The sequence below is a fragment of the Anabas testudineus genome, chromosome 7 (genome assembly GCF_900324465.2).
Source record: "Anabas testudineus chromosome 7, fAnaTes1.2, whole genome shotgun sequence".
In the NCBI taxonomy this organism is placed as follows: Eukaryota; Metazoa; Chordata; class Actinopteri; order Anabantiformes; family Anabantidae; genus Anabas; species Anabas testudineus.
The window spans coordinates 345,880-372,018 of NC_046616.1; the positions used below are offsets into that span (position 1 = coordinate 345,880).

Consider the following 26,139-nt stretch of genomic DNA (forward strand, 5'->3'; position numbering starts at 1 on the left):
CGGTCCCGGTTTCTCTGCAGCTGCGAAGCGGACTTGAACTTGAGACCTGTTCTTGCTCCCCTTGATGAGGACTTCACTACTGCTGGTCCTGGTTTAGTCAGGCCACGTTCCTGTGTCTGCTCCTGTGATCTCACACCTGAGACTTTGAACCTACGGTGGCTCCTGGGAGATAAAGCGCCTCTCTGTGCTGCTGAGTCCGGGTCTCTGCTCGTTAAAACGCCTTTTGTCCCTGGAGCAATGTCAGCTGTCAGCTCCGACCACATCCAGACCGGAGAGCAGAACCGAGTTGAGTCGGACCAGCAGGAAGCAGGGGTCCTGCAGCCGCAGACCGTTTTTGTCATTCTGGACTCGGCTGAAACCCTCAACCTCGTCCGGTGAGTTAGGAAGTTCTTGGGTTTACCAAACTCCGTTACAACATTTATAGATTTAACATCGCTGTGTTCATCCGTACGAAAACAAACCTCAATGAACAGGACCGAGGACATAGTTTGGATCTGAAGTGTCTTTCGGTAAATTCCGCATATGAATCGTCCACAGTACTCGTTCATTTAATGGTTCACAGGCTGTTTTCTCTGCGGTGGCACCTGATACATATAACAAGAAGATCTGACTGGTATTGATGATGAACAACCTGCATTATGAATCATCAAACGTTCAGCTGTTTCAGTACTTATGAATGGAGGTTGGTGTGAAGTGCTCTAGTAGTAAATACGTTGATATGCTGAGTGATATTTAACATGATGATGATGATGATGAGGATGATGATGATGACTGCTGGGCAGATTGTTGCTGTTGTTGCTACTGTCTGACCTTTGACTTCTGATCCTTCTCTAATTCTTTGTGTAATGACTCATCCAAGATTCTCACACGCTTAGTTTCCCAGGGTGAAGCCAGAGACAGACTTACAGAGCAACCAGTCGGGTCTAGAAGTGGTGGGACAGAAAGCCAAAGTAAATCCAAGCAGGATTCTCTGTGTTTGTGTTCACAGATGAAATGATGACAAAAATAGGAGTCTCAGAAGATCAAGAACAGTTAGTTTCTGCTGTCTCATAAGTTTTTGCCTCTTCAGTTCCAATTGTTTCCAGATGTTGTTGGACGGCTGAAAACTGAAAACCTTCCTTGTGAACTTCTGCTTTTGTGTTGAGAGAAACCATGAAAACACCAGAGGATGTTAGGATGTTGAGCTCATACCCCATAAGTTTCTCCTCAGATCTGTCGCTGACTTTACTTTTCTGTTGTTGTTGCACAACCAACAGGCTTAGGACAAGAACCAAGTAATTACAGTGTCTGTGTTTCAAAGCCCAGCTTTGTTTGTCTCCAGTGTCCCAACTGGCCCGTACGAATCAAGGTAAAACACCTGTAAACAGTCATTAAGAAACACAGAGCCCAACGAGAAAAATTCCTTTTTACGTTTCTAATTTTTAACACAACTCAAACTGTTGTGTAATGTCTGAAGTCATTATGACTACATATGTACAGTGTGAGGGTTAATTTTAAACTACGGATATTTCTACCAGGCTGTTCATAACCTGTTAAGGTTCATCACAATGAGGTCAAATGAACAACCTGCAGTGTCAACCATTAACATCATCCAACCAACATTCAGGTGGAGCATCTTGGTTACCTAAATAGAAATGTATTATATTGTACAAGATTTATGCTGTGTTTAAATGCATCCCCTAAAAACAAAACAAAAAAATATATATACATTTTGCATGTTAGTTATATTTTCTGAGGGGCCAGAAGACTTCTCTTCAGGTACCTAGGTTGCAATAAAGAAGTAGTGAGGATGAAAATGGTGAGTTTGATATTTGGGACGATGATGATGATAACTGTGGGGCAGGTTGTTTATGTGGGTGATGTTTGGGTTCGTTGTGTCCTGGCCTTTTTTACTTAGTTAAACTGACACTATACATGTGGGAAAGGAAAGTTTAAAACTGCTTAACAGGGACAGATATGAATTTAGAGAGCCTCTGAAAAAATTAACTTTGAGGTTAAACTTTCTTTTCACTGCTGGCGTTCACACATTAAATTGAGTTTACGGTGTAGGAGGAGGAGGAAGTCTGCAGCTGCGGGGACCAGAGTTAAAGTAGTGAAACCAAACAGCTGACAGATGTGGTTTCTCCACATTCTTCTCTCTCTCCTCATTCAAGTATTTCCATCAGTTGGAATGAATTACCACAACTCTAAACTACCCCTCTATAGTCAGAATCTTCCCACTTTGTCTGCTCTAATAAATACACTGCCTGTCCAAAAATAGTCACACTCTAATATTTTGTTGCCTTTAGCTTTGATTACGACACACATTCACTGTGGCATCGTTTTGTTAAGGTCTGCACTCTGTGGTGGAACAATCCATGTGTGAAAATGATGTATCGTGGTCTCTGAACCACTCAGGTGCATCACTTCACCCTTCTCTCTTCTTACCCTGATGCTCCCATCACTGTGGAACAGGGTCAATCTGGACTCGTCAGACCACATGACCTTCTTCCATTGGACAGTTCTTAACCCGGTTTTAGTAATTTCATCAATCTCCTCAGATGTTTTCTTTGATTCATGTCAATAATTTAACCCTTCTCAACCAGATTAACATCTTTTCCACGACCACAGGATGTGTCTTCAGACTTCTTGTTTAGGAAATTAGAAGCTGCTCACTGCCTTAGTTAGAGTTAAATAACCAATCATCTGCGCAGTAATTATGCAGTGGGAGGCTCGGGGGGCCTGTTTACAGCAGTTTAGATTTATTTTGTAATGTGGTAAAAATAAAAGTTACAAACTGTGGAAACACAGAATTCTACCAGTGACTGTCTGTGAGTCTGATTGGTTCTCTGTCTGTCTGTTTCTGAGACGTCTGATTGGTTCTCTGTTGGTCCCTTTCTGAAACATGTGATTGGTTCTCCATCTGTTTGTTTCTAACACATCTGATTGGTTCTCCGTCTGTCTGTTTCTAACACATCTGATTGGTTCTCTGTCTGTCTGTTTCTGAGACGTTTGATTGGTTCTCTGTTGGTCCCTTTCTGAAACATGTGATTGGTTCTCCGTCTGTCCGTTTCTAACACATCTGATTGGTTCTCCGTCTGTCTGTTTCTGAGACGTCTGATTGGTTCTCCGTCTGTCCGTTTCTAACACCTTTGATTGGTTCTCCCTCTGTCCGTTTCCAACACATCTGATTGGTTCTCCGTCTGTCCGTTTCTAACACCTCTGATTGGTTCTCCCTCTGTCCGTTTCTAACACCTCTGATTGGTTCTCCCTCTGTCCGTTTCCAACACATCTGATTGGTTCTCCGTCTGTCCGTTTCTAACACCTCTGATTGGTTCTCCCTCTGTCCGTTTCTAACACCTCTGATTGGTTCTCCGTCTGTCCGTTTCCAACACATCTGATTGGTTCTCCTTTGGTCCCTTTCTGAAACATGTGATTGGTTCTCCGTCTGTCCGTTTCTAACACCTCTGATTGGTTCTCCGTCTGTCCGTTTCTAACACATCTGATTGGTTCTCCGTCTGTCCGTTTCTAACACCTCTGATTGGTTCTCCCTCTGTCCGTTTCTAACACCTCTGATTGGTTCTCCGTCTGTCCGTTTCTAACACCTCTGATTGGTTCTCCGTCTGTCCGTTTCTAACACATCTGATTGGTTCTCCGTCTGTCCGTTTCTAACACATCTGATTGGTTCTCCTTTGGTCCCTTTCTGAAACATGTGATTGGTTCTCCGTCTGTCCGTTTCCAACACATCTGATTGGTTCTCCTTTGGTCCCTTTCTGAAACATCTGATTGGTTCTCCGTCTGTCCGTTTCTAACACATCTGATTGGTTCTTCCTCTGTCCGTTTCCAACACATCTGATTGGTTCTCCCTCTGTCCGTTTCCAACACATCTGATTGGTTCTCCCTCTGTCCGTTTCTAACACCTCTGATTGGTTCTCCGTCTGTCCGTTTCTAACACATCTGATTGGTTCTTCCTCTGTCCGTTTCTAACACATCTGATTGGTTCTTCCTCTGTCCGTTTCCAACACATCTGATTGGTTCTCCGTCCGTCCGTTTCCAACACATCTGATTAGTTCTCCTTTGGTCCCTTTCTGAAACATGTGATTGGTTCTCCGTCTGTCCGTTTCTAACACCTCTGATTGGTTCTCCCTCTGTCCGTTTCTAACACCTCTGATTGGTTCTCCCTCTGTCCGTTTCTAACACATCTGATTGGTTCTCCGTCTGTCCGTTTCCAGCACATCTGATTGGTTCTCCCTCTGTCCGTTTCTAACACATCTGATTGGTTCTCCCTCTGTCCGTTTCTAACACCTCTGATTGGTTCTCCCTCTGTCCGTTTTTAACACATCTGACTGGTTCTCCCTCTGTCCGTTTCTAACACCTCTGATTGGTTCTCCCTCTGTCCGTTTCTAACACCTCTGATTGGTTCTCCGTCTGTCCGTTTCTAACACCTCTGATTGGTTCTCCCTCTGTCTTTCTAACACCTCTGATTGGTTCTCCCTCTGTCCGTTTCTAACACATCTGATTGGTTCTCCGTCTGTCCGTTTCCAACACATCTGATTGGTTCTCCCTCTGTCCGTTTCCAACACATCTGATTGGTTCTCCCTCTGTCCGTTTCCAACACCTCTGATTGGTTCTCCCTCCGTCCTTTTCCAACACCTCTGATTGGTTCTCCCTCTGTCCGTTTCCAACACATCTGATTGGTTCTCCCTCTGTCCGTTTCTAACACCTCTGATTGGTTCTCCCTCTGTCCGTTTCTAACACATCTGATTGGTTCTCCGTCTGTCCGTTTCCAACACATCTGATTGGTTCTCCGTCTGTCCGTTTCCAACACATCTGATTGGTTCTCCCTCTGTCCGTTTCTAACACCTCTGATTGGTTCTCCCTCTCTCCGTTTCTAACACCTCTGATTGGTTCTCCCTCTCTCCGTTTCTAACACATCTGATTGGTTCTCCCTCTGTCCGTTTCTAACACCTCTGATTGGTTCTCCCTCTCTCCGTTTCTAACACATCTGATTGGTTCTCCGTCTGTCCGTTTCTAACACATCTGATTGGTTCTCCCTCTCTCCGTTTCTAACACCTCTGATTGGTTCTCCGTCTGTCCGTTTCTAACACATCTGATTGGTTCTCCCTCTGTCCGTTTCCAACACATCTGATTGGTTCTCTGTCTGTCTCTCAGGGTGGAGTCTGGGATCGTCGCTGACATCGAGGTTGACAGTTTGCTGCCTTCAGAGTGTGACACCTTCTACCAGATCAAAAGTCAGCCAATCAGCATCAGGTAACACACACACACACCTGTGACCTGTGACCTTTGTTTCTGTCACTGTACAGTAACAACATGCGCTGGCTTTGCTTTGATGTTTTTCTCCTTGACTTCGATTTTTGCTTTGTTCCTCACTTGTAAGTTGCTTTGGATAAATGATTAAATGTAATTGTGTCATTTCTCTGTTTCTCTCCTTAGTGCATCATCAGCTGCCTCCTCTTCCTCACTGCCGTCAGTCATGTCGTCCAGGTAACACAGACACACCTTTCTTCCTTTTGCTCTCTTGTACTTTGTTTGTCCTGCAGAGGGTGCTGTGCTGCCCCACTGTCAGATACCTGATGACAATCTGCAACTTTTTATTCTCCTCCTGTCTCCTCCTGTCTCCTTCATGTCTCCTCCTTACTTCTCCTTTCTCCTCCTGTCTCCTTCATGTCTCCTCCTTACTTCTCCTGTCTCCTTCTGTCTCCTTCATGTCTCCTCCTTACTCCTCCTTTCTCCTCCTGTCTCCTTCATGTCTCCTCCTTACTCCTCCTGTCTCCTTCTGTATTCTTCATGTCTCCTCCTTACTCCTCCTGTCTCCTTCTGTATTCTTCATGTCTCCTCCTTACTCCTCCTGTCTCCTTCTGTATTCTTCATGTCTCCTCCTTACTCCTCCTGTCTCCTCCTGTCTCCTTCTGTATTCTTCATGTCTCCTCCTTACTCCTCCTGTCTCCTCCTGTCTCCTTCATGTCTCCTCCTTACTCCTCCTGTCTCCTTCTGTATTCTTCATGTCTCCTCCTTACTCCTCCTGTCTCCTTCTGTATTCTTCATGTCTCCTCCTTACTTCTCCTGTCTCCTTCATGTCCCCTTCTGTATTCTTCATGTCTCCTCCTTACTTCTCCTGTCTCCTTCATGTCTCCTCCTTACTCCTCCTGTCTCCTTCTGTATTCTTCATGTCTCCTCCTTACTTCTCCTGTCTCCTTCTGTATTCTTCATGTCTCCTCCTTACTCCTCCTGTCTCCTTCTGTATTCTTCATGTCTCCTCCTTACTCCTCCTGTATTCTTCATGTCTTCTCCTGTCTCCTTCTGTATTCTTCATGTCTCCTCCTGTCTCCTCCTGTCTCCTTCTGTATTCTTCATGTCTCCTCCTTACTCCTCCTGTCTCCTTCATGTCTCCTCCTTACTTCTCCTGTCTCCTTCATGTCTCCTCCTTACTCCTCCTGTCTCCTTCTGTATTCTTCATGTCTCCTCCTTACTCCTCCTGTCTCCTCCTGTCTCCTTCATGTCTCCTCCTTACTCCTCCTGTCTCCTCCTGTCTCCTTCATGTCTCCTCCTTACTTCTCCTGTCTCCTTCTGTCTCCTTCATGTCTCCTCCTTACTCCTCCTGTCTCCTCCTGTATTCTTCATGTCTCCTCCTTACTCCTCCTGTCTCCTCCTGTATTCTTCATGTCTCCTCCTTACTCCTCCTGTCCCCTTCTGTATTCTTCATGTCTCCTCCTGTCTCCTTCTGTATTCTTCATGTCTCCTCCTTACTCCTCCTGTATTCTTCATGTCTTCTCCTGTCTCTTCTTGTAGTTCTTCTGGCTTCGCCTGTCTCCTCCTGTCTCCTTCTGGATCTTCCTGTCTCCTCCTTACTCCTCCTGTATTCTTCATGTCTTCTCCTGTCTCCTTCTGTATTCTTCATGTCTTCTCCTGTCTCCTTCTGTATTCTTCATGTCTCTCCTTCCCTTCTCCTCTGATTCTTCATGTCTCCTCTTCTGTATTCAGTCTCCTCCTACTCCCCTGTCTCCTTCTGTATCTTCTGTCCGTCTCCTTCATTGTCTCTCCTGTCTCCTTCTGTATTCTTCATGTCTCCTCCTGTCTCCTCCTGTATTCTTCATGTCTTCTCCTGTCTCCTTCTGTATTCTTCATGTCTCCTCCTTACTCCTCCTGTCTCCTTCTGTATTCTTCATGTCTCCTCCTTACTCCTCCTGTATTCTTCATGTCTTCTCCTGTCTCCTTCTGTATTCTTCATGTCTCCTCCTGTCTCCTTCTGTATTCTTCATGTCTCCTCCTGTCTCCTCCTGTCTCCTTCTGTATTCTTCATGTCTCCTCCTTACTCCTCCTGTCTCCTTCTGTATTCTTCATGTCTCCTCCTGTCTCCTGCTGCAGGGTTTTGCTGCGTCAGGATCTGATGCGTCAGCAGGCACTGCAGGAGGAGAAGAAGGAGGTGAAGCAGCAGCATCACCTCAGCTGCACCGAGTCCTCCACCCCGATCTCTCTGTCTTCCTCTTGCAGACCCCCGGCTCAGGTCCCTGTGGAGGTGCTTAAGGTACAAGGAGGAGCAGGAGAAGCAGGGGGAGCAGCAGGGTGGGGGGGTTCAGGGAGGGACAGATGGAGAATAAATAAATACATTTTGGCAGAGGAAGAATTCAGGTCTGGTACTGAAGTACAAATACTCATACCACACTGAAAACACTCCATAAAAAGTCCTGCATTTAAAATCCTACTCATTAAAAGTATAAGTACATGTACTTTAAGTATTAGAAGTATTAATGTGAAAGCAATATCTTAGCTGCAGCTGAAAATAAATTACTGCAATTTCTCTGTGTCCTTCAGGTGCAGACTCACCTGGAGAACCCCACCAGATATCACATCCAGCAGGCTCAGAGGCAGCAGGTACGTCAGTACCTGTCCAATCGGGAGCCAGCCGGACCATCGCCAAGCCACACCTCCCAGGTGGAGTCCACGCCCAGACGCCCCGAGGACAGCCGACAGAAGGTAATTATACTTACTGCACTGTGGCGACATCATCAGCGTAAACATGTCGGGTGGAGTCGGACTGTGATGATGGGGGGCGGGGGGACAGTACTGGATCACAACTGACAAACGTGTCACAGGTTCTGTTCTGCTGTTAAGTTATTGGTTCTAAAATCAAAGAACCAGAACAAACAGTTTGATTTGTGGAGGATTCAAACAGGAAGTTAAAGGAGTAGTTCACCTGTTTCCAATAAGTCAGCACAGAACTTCCTGTTATAGGCAGAGACTGCTGAGTCAGCACCTGTCAGGATCTGAGTCAGAGCTGCAGCAGCACAACAACAGACACACACAAAGTAACACACACTGACACACACACAGTAACACACACTGACACACACAGTAACACACACTGACACACAGTAACACACACTGACACACACAGTAACATACACTGACACACACAGTAACATACACTGACACACAGTAACACACACTGACACACAGTAACACACACTGACACACACAGTAACACACACTGACACACACAGTAACACACACTGACACACAGTAACACACACTGACACACAGTAACATACACTGACACACAGTAACATACACTGACACACACAATAACACACATAGTAACATACACTGACACACAGTAACATACACTGACACACAGTAACATACACTGACACACAGTAACATACACTGACACACAGTAACATACACTGACACACACAATAACACACATAGTAACATACACTGACACACACAGTAACACACACTGACACACAGTAACATACACTGACACACACAGTAACACACACTGACACACAGTAACATACACTGACACACACAGTAACACACACTGACACACAGTAACACACACTGACACACAGTAACACACACTGACACACAGTAACACACACAGTAACATACACTGACACACAGTAACATACACTGACACACACAATAACACACACAGTAACATACACTGACACACAGTAACATACACTGACACACACAATAACACACAGTAACACACACAGTAACATACACTGACACACACAATAACACACAGTAACACACACAGTAACATACACTGACACACACAATAACACACAGTAACACACACAGTAACATACACTGACACACACAATAACACACAGTACACACACAGTAACATACACTGGACAACACACAATAACACACAGTAACACACAGTAACACACAGTAACATACACTGACACACACAATAACACACAGTAACACACACAGTAACACACACTGACACACAGTAACATACACTGACACACAGTAACATACACTGACACACAGTAAACATACACTGACACACACAATCACACACATAGTAACATACACTGACACACAGTAACATACACTGACACACAGTAACATACACTGACACACACAATAACACACATAGTAACATACACTGACACACAGTAACATACACTGACACACAGTAACATACACTGACACACACAGTAACACACACTGACACACAGTAAACATACATGACACACACATAGTAACACACACTGACACACAGTAAACATACACTGGACACACACTTAACACACAAACTGACTGACACACAGTAACACACACTGACACACAGTAACACACACTGACACACAGTAACACACACAGTAACATACACTGACACACAGTAACACACACTGACACACACAATAACACACACAGTAACATACACTGACACACAGTAACATACACTGACACACACAATAACACACAGTAACACACACAGTAACATACACTGACACACACAATAACACACAGTAACACACAGTAACATACACTGACACACACAATAACACACAGTAACACATACACTGACACACAGTAACATACACTGACACACACAGTAACACACACTGACACACACAGTAACATACACTGACACACACAGTAACATACACTGACACACACAATAACACACACAGTAACATACACTGACACACAGTAACATACACTGACACACAGTAACATACACTGACACACACAGTAACACACACTGACACACACAGTAACATACACTGACACACACAGTAACATACACTGACACACACAATAACACACACAGTAACATACACTGACACACAGTCACATACACTGACACACAGTAACATACACTGACACACAAAGTAACATACACTGACACACACAGTAACATACACTGACACACACAGTAACATACACTGACACACACAATAACACACACAGTCACATACACTGACACACAGTCACATACACTGACACACAGTCACATACACTGACACACAGTCACATACACTGACACACAGTAACATACACTGACACACAGTCACATACACTGACACACAGTAACACACACTGACACACACAGTAACACACACAATGATACACAGTAACACACAGTAACACACACAGTAACATACACTGACACACACAGTAACACACACAATGATACACACAGTAACACACAGTAACACACACAGTAACATACACTGACACACAGTAACATACACTGACACACAGTAACATACACTGACACACACAGTAACATACACTGACACACACAGTAACACACACAATGATACACACAGTAACACACAGTAACACACACAGTCACATACACTGAGACACAGTAACATACACTGACACACACAGTAACACACACAGTAACATACACTGACACACACAGTAACACACACAGTAACATACACTGACACACACAATAACACACACAGTAACATACACTGACACACACAATAACACACATAGTAACATACACTGACACACAGTAACATACACTGACACACAGTAACATACACTGACACACACAATAACACACATAGTAACATACACTGACACATACAATAACACACATAGTAACATACACTGACACACACAGTAACACACACAATGATACACACAGTAACACACAGTAACACACACAGTAACATACACTGACACACAGTCACATACACTGACACACAGTAACATAAACTGACACACACAGTAACACACACAATGATACACACAGTAACACACAGTAACACACACAGTAACATACACTGACACACAGTAACATACACTGACACACACAGTAACACACACAGTAACATACACTGACACACACAGTAACACACACAGTAACATACACTGACACACACAGTAACACACACAGTAACATACACTGACACACACAATAACACACACAGTAACATACACTGACACACACAATAACACACATAGTAACATACACTGACACACAGTAACATACACTGACACACACAATAACACACATAGTAACATACACTGACACACAGTAACATACACTGACACACAGTAACATACACTGACACACACAATAACACACATAGTAACATACACTGACACACAGTAACATACACTGACACACAGTAACATACACAGTTACACCATTAAAGGGCCAGTTGTCCACCACGTTTTAAACCAGCAGAGGTTTTTCTGTGATCGTTCCTCTTTATCTTTCTGACGTGTAACGTAACATGTTTCTAAATCCGACCTGAAGCTACGTCAGATCAGGTGTTTCAGTATGACATGTGCACTTGTGTTTCCCTGCTGAGCTGCAGTGGATGGAACAGAACTAAAATTACTTTGGGTTTAAAAAGACTGACTGTGACGTTTGTCCCCATCGCTCATGTTGAATGTGTGTACAGGTGCATTTACATCTTACCTGCGGACAGGTATACCTGCTCGTCCAAGTGACATTTCTCTTGTTGAGTTGAGTTGAGTTGAGTCTTCCAGGTTGTCAGTTCATTCTTAGTCCACTGGATCCTATGCTTCCCATAATGCACCTGGATCTGCTGTAAAACACATTGATTAGAACATGTTCAAATGTAATAACTCGCAGTGTAAATGTCACACACAAACTGATCAAGGCTGTGAGCACCTTTGACCTCATCTGTGATTGGTTCATTCAGATTGAAGAGACGGTCATTGATGACATCATCAGCTTGGAGTCGAGCCTGAATGATGACTTTCTGACGCTGATCGACTCGGGACTGCAGCTCGCCACCACGGTACCGCACACAGATAGGAACACATACACACGTGTGGGAAACGTATGAGTATGAGAACACAAAATGAACTTACCCAGAACATATGAGAACACAAAATGAACTTACCCAGAACATATGAGAACACCAAGTGAACTTACACAGAATGTATGGGAACACAAAGTGAACTTACCCTGAACATATGAGAACACCAAGTGAACTTACCCTGAACATATGAGAACACCAAGTGAACTTACACAGAATGTATGGGAACACAAAGTGAACTTACCCAGAACATTTAGGGAACATACACAGAACTTATGGGAACACAAAATGAACTTACCCAGAACATATGAGAACACCAAATGAACTTACCCTGAACATATGAGAACACCAAGTGAACTTACACAGAACGTATGGGAACACAAAGTGAACTTACACAGAACATATGTCCCAAAGTAAACTTAATGACACAAAGTGAACTTACCCAGAACATTTAGGCAACATACACAAAACTTATGGGAACACAAAGCAAACTTACACAGAACTCATGGGAACACAAAGTGAACTTACACAGAACATTTGGGAAACATACACAGAACGTATGAGATGACAAAGTGAACTTACCCAGAACATTTGGGGAACATACACAGAACGTATGACAACAATTCAATTCAATTCAATTTTATTTGTAGAGCGCTTTTTACAATTGACATTGTCACAAAGCAGCTTTACACAACCAAAAAACAGAAATGTGTATGAATCATAATAATCAGATTGTCCCTGATGAGCAAGCCGAGGGTGACGGTGGCAAGGAAAAACTCCCTGAGAAGGCAACAGGAAGAAACACTGAGAGGAACCAGACTCAACAGGGAACCCATCCTCATATGGGTGATTGCATGCTGTGTAGGCAGCAGGCAGTCCAATATAATAGTTAATGTCTTTAAGTTAACGTGGAGTCCAGTTAGTTAATTGCAGGCAGACTTGTTCCATTCCTGGACTATTGAGCGTTGAGTCGAGACCTTTTAGAAACAGCTGCCGACGTCCGCCGAGGCCAGGACCGACATCATAGTAGTGTGTGACCAACTCCAGTCTCCAAACGCATCCCATTGGGCAAACGGTGGATCTGAGCGACGAGATCTCCAGCCAGAAGTTGGGCATCAGGACAAGTCAGACAGGTCCAGAGGGCAGAGGGTGGAATGACGTGTAGCTCGACAGAGAGACAGGAAGAGGGAAATAGAGAGTTAGAGAAAGAGAGAGATGGCAGTTAGTTGTATTCGCAGTCAGATAAAGTTAAAGAGGTGAATGTATATTTAGAATAGTGCAGCAGGGACTCTGGCAGGACTAATTATGACAGCCTAACTAAAAGGGTGGGCCAGAAGGAAACACAGACATGAGGGCTCCCTGGGATGTAGAGCAACCAAACACTTCACCATCAACAAACCTGAGTGATCAGTGAGAGTTGGGAAGACAGCATCTAAACATACCAGTTCACCATAATGCTCTACGTCCATGAGTCCTTCCCAGATCTATTTACAAAATGCTTGACTAAATAAATAGGTTTTCAGCCTAGATTTAAACACTGAGACTGTGTCTGAGTCCCGAACGCTATTTGGAAGGCTATTCCATAACTTTGGGGCTTTGTAAGAAAAAGCTCTGCCCCCAGCTGTAGTTTTTAGGATACGAGGTACTGACAGGCAGCCAGCATCCTTTGATCAAAGTAGGCGTGGTGGATCATAAGACACTAGCAGTTCACTCAGATACTGCGGCGCAAGACCATTTAATGCTTTAAATGTCAAAAGTAGTTTTTTTAAAATCAATGCGAAATGTCATGGGGAGCCAACGAAGTGTAGATAAGATAGGCGAGATGTGATCGTATCTTCTGGTTCGAGTGAGGACTCTCGCTGCTGCATTCTGAACTAACTGAAGCTTGTTTATGCACCTGGTTGAACAGCCAGACAGTAAGGCATTACAGTAGTCCAACCTAGAGGTGATGAAAGCATGGACTCATTTTTCTGCATCATTTAGTGACAAAATATTCCTTATCTTGGCAATATTTCTGAGGTGAAAGAAAGCTGTCCTGGTGATATTATCTACATGAGCTTCAAATGAAAGACTGGAATCTAGAATCACACCAAGGTCTTTGACTGTTGCACTAGATGTAACGGAAAGGCCATCTAGAGTTACGGTGTGGTCTAACATCTTGCTTCTAGCTGCAGATGATCCTATAACTAGTACTTCTGTCTTATCAGGATTTAGCAGAAGGAAGTTAATTAGCATCCAGTCTTGTATATCCTTTACACATTGCTCAACTTTATTAAGCAGTTTGATCTCATCTGGTTTTGATGAAACATATAACTGTGTGTCGTCAGCATAACAATGAAAGTTAATACCATGCTTACGGATAATGTTGCCCAGGGAAAGCATGTAGAGGGGAAAAAAGCAGCGGGCCTAAAACTGAACCCTATGGAACACCAAACTCCACTGAAGAGCATGTGGAGTAATCGCCATTTAGATCTACATACTGATAACGATCAATCAAATAGGACCTAAGCCAGGAGAGGGCCGTTCCCCTAATTCCAACAACATTTTCTAGTCTGTGAAGGAGAATACTATGGTCAATGGTGTCAAAAGCTGCACTGAGGTCGAGTAGCACAAGAATAGTGACGCTACCCTGATCAGAGGCCAATAGGAGGTCATTTACTACTTTAACAAGGGCCGTCTCTGTGCTGTGATGAGGCCTAAATCCTGACTGATAGAGTTCATGTATGTTATTTCTATGAAGATACGAGGATAGCTGCCCAGCTACTACCTTTTCGAGAATCTTAGAGATAAAGGGGAGGTTTGATATTGGCCTGTAATTGGACAGCTGACAGGGGTCGAGATCAGGTTTCTTGATTAGCGGTTTAATAACTGCTAATTTAAAACACTTTGGGACATACCCACAGCTGAGTGAGGAATGTATGATTGTCAGCAGGGGTTCTGTTATCTGTTTTAGAAAGTGTGTCGGTATAGGGTCTAAACACAAAGTGAACTTACCCAGAACATTTGGGGAACATACACAGAACATATGAGATGACAAAGTGAACTTACCCAGAACATTTGGGGAACTTACACAGAACATATGAGAACCCAAAGTGAACTTACCCAGAACATATAAGAACACAAAGTGAACTTACCCAGAACTTATGACAACACAAAGTCAACTTACCCAGAACATATGACAACACAAAGTCAACTTACCCAGAATATTTGGGGAACATACACAGAACGTATGACAACACCAAGTGAACTTACCCAGAACATTTGGGGAACATACACAGAGCACATGAGAACACAAAGTCAACTTACCCAGAACATTTGGGGAACATACACAGAACATATGAGAACACAAAGTGAACTTACCCAGAACATATGACAACACAAAGTCAACTTACCCAGAACATATGAGAACACAAAGTGAACTTACCCAGAACATATGACAACACAAAGTCAACTTACCCAGAACATTTGGGGAACATACACAGAACATATGAGAACACAAAGTCAACTTACCCAGAACATTTGGGGAACATACACAGAACATATGAGAACACAAAGTGACCTTACTCAGAACATTTGGGGAACATACACAGAACGTATGAGAACACAAAGTGAACTTACCCAGAACATTTGGGGAACACAAAGTTCAGTTCAATTCAGTTTTATTTGTATAGCGCCAAATCACAACAGAAGTTATCTCAAGGCACTTTACAGTGTTTAAGGTTTAAGACCTTACAGAAAATATTTATACAAAAAATTATATAGAAAACCCAACAATCCCATTTGAGCAAGTTTTAGGCAACAGTGGAGAGGAAAAACTCCCTTTAGAGGAAGAAACCTCCAGCAGAACCAGGCTCATAGTGGGCGGCCATCTGCCTCGACCGGTTGGGGTGAGTGGAAAGAGAAGAGAGAAAAGAACAGCAGGCAGTAAAGACAACAACAAGCATCAAGAACATTGGGTAGATGAACTGGATTCTGGAGATGTACAGCTCCAGGCCGAGGATACAAAAAAAGTACAGAGAGAGGGAGACAGAGAGGAGGAAACACAACTACAGGAGAGAGAAGACACAAATTTAATGACATGCAATGGTAGAATTTGAATGGATAGAGGAGAAAGGAGAGAGGAGAGGAGCTCAGTGTATCAGTAGAGGTCCCCCAGCAGTTTAATCTATAGCAGCAGAACTAAGAGATGGTTCAGACTCACCTGATCCATCTCTAACTATAAGATTTATAAAAAAGGAAAGTTTGAAGTCTAGTCTTAAATGTAGAGAGGGTGTCTGCCTCCAGAACCAGAACTGGGAGCTGGTTCCACAGGAGAGGGGCTTGGTAGCTAAAGGCTCTGCCTCCCATTCTACATTTGGAAACTCTAGGAACCACAAGTAAACCTGCAGCCTGAGAACGTAGAGTTCTGCTTGGAAGATAAGGAACTATGAGTTCTTTAAGATAAGATGGAGCCTGATTATTAAGGGATTTATAAGTGAGGAGAAGAATTTTAGTATAGAGAGTAGTCCATTGTCTGATGCTAATAGAAGATCATTAGTAACCTTTACCAGTGCTGTTTCTGTACTATGATGTACTCTAAATCCTGACTGGAAATCTTCATACAAGTTATTGCTGCGCAGGTGGTCGTACAATTGCTTAGAAACTATCTTTTCAAGGATTTTAGAGATAAAGGGCAGAATGGATATTGGTCTATAATTCACTAAGACCCCTGAGTCCAGAGTAGGCTTTTTGAGTAGGGGCTTGACTACAGCAACCTTAAAAGCCTGTGGTACGTAGCCAATTTGTAAAGATAGATTGATCTGATCTAATATGGACGTGCTGATCAAAGGTAAGACATCCTTGAGGAGTCTAGTTGGGATGGGGTCTAAGAGACATGTTGATGGTTTAGAGCAGGGGTGTCAAACTCAATTGCACAGGGGGCCAAAATCCAAAACACACTTTAGGTCGCGGGCCGAACAGGATAAACATTTATTGAACACACTGAAACTTTTAAAACTTAAAAAAAATAAATAAATTTTATTTTGCTCTCCATAAAAATACATCCTGTCTACATTATACGAGTTAGAAATAAAATAAACATTAAAAGAACAAATGTCATTTTATATAAAAAATAAACTTAAATTTTAAATATCCCAAAACATTTTACTCTCCATAAAAATATATCCTGTCAAAATTATACTAATTCAAAATATGAACATGCTGCATAACAAAACCTGGAAATATAAATAAAATTTGTGCTTTTCAGCAATAACAAATCAAATCATTCAGTCTTTGCTCTTCAGTCATTTTATCAGAGCTGCATCTTCTGTTGTCAACAGGTTCTTTTATATTTGGTGTGAGGTTCTGTGTTGTGGAGATTCTCAGGATGGACTGTAGGTTCTCACCAGTGAGACGACTCCTGTGTGCTGTTTTGTTAGTCTTCATCACTGAGAACAGCTTCTCACTAAGATTTGTTCTACCAAACATAAACAAGGTTCGAGCCTCATGTGGACGGAGCTGGGACATTTCTGTGGGAATGGAGTGAATAAACTGTGCGGGTCCTGCAGTGTCCTACTTTACCTTCAGTCATTACACTGCAGCTCAATCAGCTCCATCTGAATCTGCACAGGTGCAGTTTCCACATAGACGGTAAAATGATTTTCTTGTTCGTCAAAGTCACCAAAGCTCCGTGAGAACTCAGTTGATCAGCAAAGTGCGTATTTGCGAACACCGTTGTAACGATATGGTTCAACATTACTTGACATCATGGGGACTAGCTTCAATAACTTGCAGCATCATAAACTGGATTTGATTAATGCGGAATGTGTTCGGCAAGGCAGCTGAAGCGCTGCATTATGGGATCTGTAGTTTATTGTGTTACCAGCGCTTCATATCGCCGGGCCATTAATAACAATAATATAGAAATAATCTCGGCCCGCGGGCCGTGAGTTTGACACATATGGTTTAGAGGAATTAATTACTGAAATTAATTCAGAATGATTTACAGGGAGGAAGCAGTCTAAGTACGAGCGTGGTCTTACAAATGAATGTAGAGTTGTTGTACAAATGAGACCATCCATGCCGTATGCAGGGAGGATCTGATCATTTTTTTCTCTAATAGTTATGATCAGTGATAAATTGAACTTACCCAGAACATTTGGGGAACATACAGGCAATGTTTCATTTTCATTGCTCTGATTTTTAAAGGGTAGTTTGACATGTGGCCATGAGGAGCTGGGGATCGAACACCAACCCCGCAGGCAGTGGAACCATTTCTGTTGATCCATAGTCATCCTCATGCATATGGAGCAGAGAGCATATAGAGAACATACAGAGAACCTATAAAAGAAGCAGCGGCTTGTGTTTGTACAGACATTAAAAGTGGCGTGTGCCGTGGGGCAGAGTCTCGTCGCAGCTGATTGGTCGGTTCACTTCTCCTGGACATGAGCAGCTGCAGGTTTTAGTAACAACTGAAAACATGTTAGCTTAACAACATCAAGGCTAAAAACAACCCATAATACAATGCTCTGTGTATCCGATTCCAGCAGATTTAGTGTTTTGTTTGTTTGTTTCAGATTTCACTGTCAGAGGTCACAAATCCAACAGTTTGGTTTGACAGTGTTGTCTTTTATGACCTAAACGTGTTAAATGCAGCACAGTGAAAACATCAAGTAGCAGAACATTTCAATACTCCAGCAAAATTCTCCAAACTGTATTTAAGTATAGTGGTTAAAGAAATGTACTCGGTTAAGTTCCACTGCTGCAGACATGTTTACATGTTAGTTTGTAGCTACAGCTGCAGTTAATGCTGGCTTAAAGCTGAGCTTAAGCTGTGATTTAAAGTTAGTTTTAAACCCAGGTTAAAACTGGTTTAAATCTCTTTTTTAAATCTGATTTAAAACAGGTTTAAAGCCAGTTTAAAACGGTTTAACGCTGGTTGAGGTCCAGTGCAGAGACGCAGACGTGATCATAGGTTCAGTTTTCCAGACTTCCCTGTTTGTGCTGCAGCCGCTCAGGGTGGAGACTCGGCGAGCGTGTGTCAGGCTGATAATGAAGTTCAGGGAGGTTTTTTGTTTCTTTCTTAAAGAGACGTTTCCCCATTTTTCAACAGTCGTCAGGCAGAAAGAGGAAGAGAAGCTGCTCAGCCTGACTCAGTGTTTATGTTGGCGTGAAATCAGAAAAGATGAGGATTCTGGTTTTACTGCCGGACCATGAGAAGAGGAGAATTAAATCTGAGGTAAAATGTGGACTTTGTCTTGTTGCAACCTCTGACCTCTGGACTGCAGACCGGTCTTGTTACTGATCCAGGATTTCAGACTTATTTGTGTTCTGTTGTTAAGGTGAGAGATCAGAGGTGAACGATGCCTACAGATCCTGTACTGTAGTAAAACTGAATCAGTAAAAGCAGATTTTAACTCCTCTACGTGCCGTTTGCCAGTTTAATCTGTAATTGTTTGTCATGGTTTCTAATCTGGCTCTAGCTTTGCTGTGCATCCTAAAATAAAAGAACCTGAAATCTGCAGCTAGAGGGACGAGCTGCTTTTACGTGTTTGGTGAATTAGCACATAGATCAGTCCGCTGCCCAAGCCATGTTCTGGTTCAGGACTACTTTTCAGTTCAGCTCCAGCATTGTAGACTGGTTTCTGGCTCAGGTCTGGTTTTCAGATGCAGAGAGCAGTAGAAAAAAAGTCACTCACAGGCCAAAACAGCAGTTTTAGTGAAACCGCAGATTCTGAGGGTAACATGCGTTAAATATGTTCCTGAATTATTTGAATTAATTTCTGTCGAGTTCCCTTAAATATGTAGCTGTGTTTTCTATAAAGGACAGTTTCCACATTCCTGCAGCACACACTCTGAATATGTGTCCAAACAACAGTGAGCGTGAATCAGTCTGTGCAAAGCCGCATGTTTGAAGCTGGCTGCAGACTCTGTGGTATGTTCCTGTAAATCCAGTTCTTGAGTGAATTTGTTCCTGGAAAAGCTGCTCAGTGTCTCTTATCACCTGGGCCGTTTCCTGTTCGCTCAGCAGATTCCACACTTTCTGCAGGAACATGAACTGACTTCACATCAGTGCTGCTCAGCTGCAAATGTACTGTGTTTGCAGGTTTAGATCTTTTGGAGTCAGCAGTGAGATCATTTTCCTGTTTCCCAGTCAGTTATTTAGTTTTATGTTATATAGTGCAGCACAGCCTGGTTCAGCAGCCTTTGTGGGAAACAGGTGAAATCAACTTCACAGTGTTGATGTTACTCATTAATAAAACACGCTGAGAATCAAAGTCTCCTCTGTCTGCTCACACGTGCTTACATCTGTCCTCTAACAGGAGGAGAGAGAGGTCATTTCACCATCACTTGAATTTTCACTTATTTCACTAGTCGAAGGAAACGCCAGAGTTTGCGAGTGAGAAGGAACTGTGAAACATGAATGGTCCTGACAGACAGACAAAGTCCACTGAACTTTACACCATGAAGACATAATGTACACAAATGACTCCTTTACAGCTGTGGTCTAGAAGATTCTGACAAGTAATTTAACCAACATGCGGATGAGAACCTTAGAGAACCGTGGTGATGCACTTTAGTAGGGTGGCGTAGAAGTGGTCCACTGATTGGACCAGAGTGAACCCACTGTAGGACTGAAAACCTTAAATCAGTGTCAGTGATGAAGCAGCTGTCCTGCCTCTCAGTAAACATGGCTTGATGTTCTGATGGAACCTGAAGGTGCTTTAATTAAACCTAGTCCAGTTTCCACACTTTCTAATGAGACTCAACACAGCAGCTGCAGATAGATTCACTGAACAGATCTATAATGAGTCGATCAAACCCACCTGACAGTCACCTGAAGAGGAACTGGATCAGACTCAGGAGAGGAGTGAAAGAGGTCACTGATGATCTTCGGTCTGACTTTTGTCTTTAGACTAAGAACTTTATAACAGAACCTGGACCATGAATAGAAGCAAGAACTTCAAAGGCGGAACTGTCCTGCAGCCAATCACAGGACAGGACGCTCTTAATTCATTGCTGTGATTGGCCCGTGTCTCTATCAGTTGTTGATTCTGTGTTCTGATTGGTCTGTTTCAGCTGCCGGTGTCGGGGACTGTGCTGGACGTGTACGGCAGCAGCGGGGGGATGGCGGCGCCCTCCGTCACCATTAGCAACAGCTGCCCGGCCGAGCTGCATGCCATCAAGAGAGAGCTGAACGGTGGGTTCCCACATACTGTACCCCAGGTTTAGGTTGACCCCCGTTTCTGCAGTTTGGTCCCGTTTCCACCGGCATTTATAAAAATGAGTCATGCAGACAGTCTGCAGGGCTGATTGCTGATTGGTTTACATCAGTTCTGATGTCAGCACTGTGAGAGTTAACCCCTGTTTCCCATTTTTCTGCTGTAAAAAAACAGTTCTTCTTGTTCTTCTTCAGTTTGATGAGTCAACATCACGACTTCCTCTGTACTCGCTCGCTCACAGCCAGTTGTATTTTCCCACATCATCAGTTCCCACTTCCTGTTTAGTCAATGTGAATATTAGTCCTCTAAACTACAGACCACACTGTGCTCTGACTAAATGTTTCTGTGAACATTCAGTTTTTCATCAGACCACTCTACAGCTACTACAAAATAATTCACTATCAGAGTAAAGTGTGGAAATGTTCCCACAAACCTGTGCGGGGCCGTTAGTCCTCATACACAGGCAGCTGTAACGTGTGTGTAACATGCACAATGTCTGGGTTGTTGTTGTAGATGTGGAGGCCAAAGCTTTGATCAAAGAGAGACAGAAGAAGGACAACCACAACCTGAGTGAGTACTGCAGTACTACTTTTAACTAATACTAATAACTACAGGATTGAGTTACTGATACAGTACAGAGGCAGAGGTGGAGGGGTCATTACATTTTGTACGGTCCTAAACCCTAAACACTGTAGGGTGCCTCGATAAGACTTTTGTTGTCTTGGTGCATTAAAAATACATCTGACTGAATCCTATTTAGGCTGACCGCAGACATCATCCAGCACTGAGTTAACTGAGAGATTTGGACAGATAAGCAGATTGTACATGACGTGGACGAGACTCGATACATAACAGCTGGGAACGACTAAATAGACGAAGTGGAAGGAAAACCTGCCGCCATATCTGCACACGTTTGGTGTCACAGCCAGTGCCCCCATGAATCACCTGACATTAAAGTCACGTAGATAAAGCACAGATCGTCACTGTAACGTCACGGTCACGTGCATGAAAACTAAAACCTGTGCATTCTCCTGTTCACACAGTCTACAAACAGGTGGACGATTTTTGATTCAGTCACGCTTATTTTTCCTCCTGACGTGTCAGCTCACCAGCCTGCAGCAGCAGTTTACCAGAGAAAACAACATTGGCGAGGTTAATCAGCTTCTTCTCTTACAGTCAACCTGATAAACAACTACCCCCTTTACGTCCTGATGCTGTGATCAGCTGCATAGTCAGATTCTTCACTCTTGAACGTATTTTGTTCTCCACTGAAAATCTGTTGTTGTTTGTGTTTCAGTCGAGAGGAGGAGGAGGTTCAACATCAACGACCGCATCAAAGAACTGGGAGCGCTCGTCCCCAAACCCACCGACTTGTCAGTGAACACACCACCCTCACACTGCTGCTAATACTAATACTAGTTGTACTGCTGACAATACTGCTAGTACTAATACTGCTAATAGGTCACATCATGTTTATCAGATTCTTAGATATTATTTATTGGATAATTGTTACTCTGACGTAATGAGGTGATAAACGTGTGACTGTGTGATCAGGGAGATGAAGTGGAACAAAGGAACCATCCTGAAGGCGTCAGTTGACTACATCCGTAAACTGCAGAAAGAGCAGCAGAGAGCTCGAGAGATGGAGGAAAGACAGAGGAGGCTGGAGAACACCAACCGCTCCTTGCTGTTGCGCATACAGGTGAGCATTATCTTTAACAAACTGATCAGGAGGCCTGGCTCTGTTCTGGGGGTGGACCTGGATCCTCTACATGTTGTAGCTGAGAGGAGGATGCTGTCCAAACTCCTCTGAATCCTGGACCATCCCTCCCACCCACTGCACAGACAGAGGAGCACATTCAGCCAGAGACTGATCAACATCAAGTGCTCCACAGAGAACCACAGGAGGTCCGTTCTATCTGTGGCTGTCAAACTGTACAACTCCTCCCCCTCTGAAAAGACACGGTGAACTGACAATCATCAGAGCCATTATTTATGTCATACTGTCTATTTGTTGTCCTTCCACTCTTCTCTATTCTTCACCTGTTTTCATCCTTCTTACATATTCGGGGTATATACTGAGTTCTCTGTATTGATGTTATTCTGTACTTGATGTGGATCCTTTCTGGCTGGGGTTCCTTTTCCTTTTGTCTGAATTGAGATCAGCTGTAACTGGGCGAAATTCAATTTTATTTTATTTTATTTTGCGAAACAATTTTTATTTAATAAAGGGTTTTGAATCTTGAATCTGAATCTTAGCTGTTTCTGTGTTTGTAGGAGCTGGAACTTCAGGCTCGCCTCCATGGACTCGCCTCCTGCTCCACCTCCTTGCCTCCCCCCTCGTCCTCTTCTCTGGATCCTCAGACCTTGCTGTCCCCCACCCTACCTCAGCCCTCCACCTCTTTAGTTACCCCCTCTCTGGGTCTGGATGCCCTGAGCTTCGTGGAGCTGGAAGATCCACAGGGAGCTCCCGTTGTCTTCTCCCCCGACCTGATTTCGGACGTGGAACTGACACTACACGGTCTGGGCGACATCCTGATGGAGGAAGGGGGCGGAGGTGACCCCCTGCTGTCCTGCGGAGCCTCAAAGACCAGCAGCAGGAGAAGCAGCTTCAGCATGGACGAGGACCTCTGATGACATCATCATTCGCAGAAACTTTGATTGGTCAAAACTTTTTAAATTGAAAGATTTTTTAAATCAGTGACAAGTTAACAAACGCACAAAGATGACATCGCAGTGAAACGACAACAAATCTCTCCAGTGTCACCATGGTGACTGCGGTGCTCACTTATAACTAAGGCAACTGCTTTGTGGTATAGCCTAAACGTGGTGTTCCCACGGTAACCTTTATGTCCTCCAGGAGTAACGTTCAGCATGTAACCATGGTAACAATCCCCGTGTATCTGTAGTAAATGCTGTCCTTTTCTTTAACCATGGCAACCACTAGACCGTTGACTCAAGGTAACAATGTACATGGGTGTCACTATGGCAACAGCTGTGGGTGTCCCACAGTATGATCCTTGACAATATAAACCCAGAAACCACAAACAGAATCCGATTGGCTGTTAAGGAACAAAGTTGCGGCTGATTAGTTGGTGGAGGAGCAGCTGAGAAAATCCGATTTGAAGAGGGAATTTATTTCAGATTCTCAGAATGTTTTAAATAGCTGATTTAAAACAGAGGATGAGACTTTCTGCTGGGTAATAATCAAACTCTTCTCTTATTGGGTGGATCCTTCTTGCTGCAGGTGTTCTTGGCTGTTTGTGACCAATCAGAGAGCTTCAGCACAGTGAGCTCAGCCTCTCATGGGTCCTAGTCCTTCACCCAGTTGGCTGCTAACAGAGGAGAAGTAGAAAAAATTAAAGAATCTAATGCCAGGGTCCCCATGGCTAAACCTGCAGTCATTTTTAGAAATGCCTTACAGTAATATGATTACTTTCAAAAATGAGTAACAAGTAGTAGTAAGGGACTACAGTCAGATATTACATAACAGTTACTAATTCCTAAATCTCTGCTTTAAAACAATAGAACACGTTTCTATTTCTGAGTAATCAGTAAAGTAATGTCTTTACTTTGTCAGTGAGTAATGTGTAATAAGTTACTCTGTTTTTAAGTAAGTGGCTCAACACAGATACAAAAATGAGGAGATGGAGTCTGACAGCATTTAAGTTTAGATTTAATGAACTAACCCTAACCCTGTAAACAAGTTAGTGTAAAGAACTCAGCACGCTACCTTCAGACAGTTTCTAATTACTAAACATTTCATGAAATGTTTCCAGAAAGGTTTTAAATCACTCGTGTTCACCTGAGCTGAGTCAGTGCTGCACTTAGTCACGCCCCTATCTGTGATGTCACAGCAGGTGTCTCACCTGCAGTAGCAAAAACCACATCTATGTTTGTTATGATGGATCATGTGTTTGACCTGCTGTGAGCAGTTTAATCAGCAGGATGACCCACAGTTCACCTGTTTGCAGGTGTAGAATCACTGAAATACTGAGATGAGTGTTTTTATTGAGACGACTTCCTGTCAGTGCTGCAAGTGTCACCTCTGTACATAACGGAGTGCTCGAAGGAACGTCGGCCGAACAGCTGCGATCGGCTTCGTTACGGATTTCATTTCTCAGTTTCTGTCTTTCCTGCCTGATGCCTGTGATGAGTGATACACGTGAGGGAAACTGTTCCACATCATCATCATCTGTTAAAGGACAGTTACACTTCTGAGTTTCACGAGTTTGTTGTCATTTGTTTTAAATGTCTCATCCCAGAGCTGCTCCATGTTTAATGTTCATGTAGTAGCTGGGTTGTTGTGCTCCATGTATTATTTCTTTTTCTTGTATCAGACGTCTTCCCACATACATATTCACTCTGAGTTGCTGTGCGGGCTGCAGATTGAGGGCTATGTTGGTTTACATTTTGGAAATGCTGTTATCAGCAGATTAACAACTTGTTCATGTAAATGTATTAAATTTAACCAGAGCTGCAGTGGATCTAGGAGGATTCAGCAGAATGAAATACAAGCCAGATCAACCAGTTTATCTAGTCTTTCTGTGGTTCCAGTCCAGTGTGTGCAGTAAAACCTGGATCAGTTTTCTGCAGCTGAGCACTTACTCAGTGCAGTACCTCACTCAGAGAAGAATCTTCTTTTACACAGAAGTCAGAACAGCAACAGATAAATGTAGATGTGGGTCTGAATCTGTCTTCAGAGACAGACCTGCGATAATAAAGGGATTCCTATTTTTCTCATATTGAAGTTTGACGTGCTCACAGAGAAATGCAGATTATTATCATGTCAAGTGTCTGAATGTGATCTGTGTGTTTTTATAGATTCTTTATGATTCAACTTTTCTATAGAAATAAAATCTTTAAACCAG

At 43.2% G+C, this 26,139-nt stretch overlaps 1 protein-coding gene across 1 annotated transcript; it reads left to right on the top strand.

Moving 5' to 3' along the window:
* tfe3a (transcription factor binding to IGHM enhancer 3a) lies at positions 1 to 26,139 on the top strand. Its single transcript, XM_026367366.1, has 11 exons — positions 1 to 374; positions 5,152 to 5,250; positions 5,434 to 5,484; positions 7,366 to 7,525; positions 7,813 to 7,974; positions 11,949 to 12,047; positions 21,126 to 21,246; positions 21,782 to 21,838; positions 22,566 to 22,641; positions 22,823 to 22,970; positions 23,546 to 26,139. The coding sequence occupies exons 1-11, from the start codon at positions 238 to 240 to the stop codon at positions 23,900 to 23,902; spliced, it is 1,467 nt and encodes a 488-aa protein (XP_026223151.1). The 5' UTR covers positions 1 to 237; the 3' UTR covers positions 23,903 to 26,139.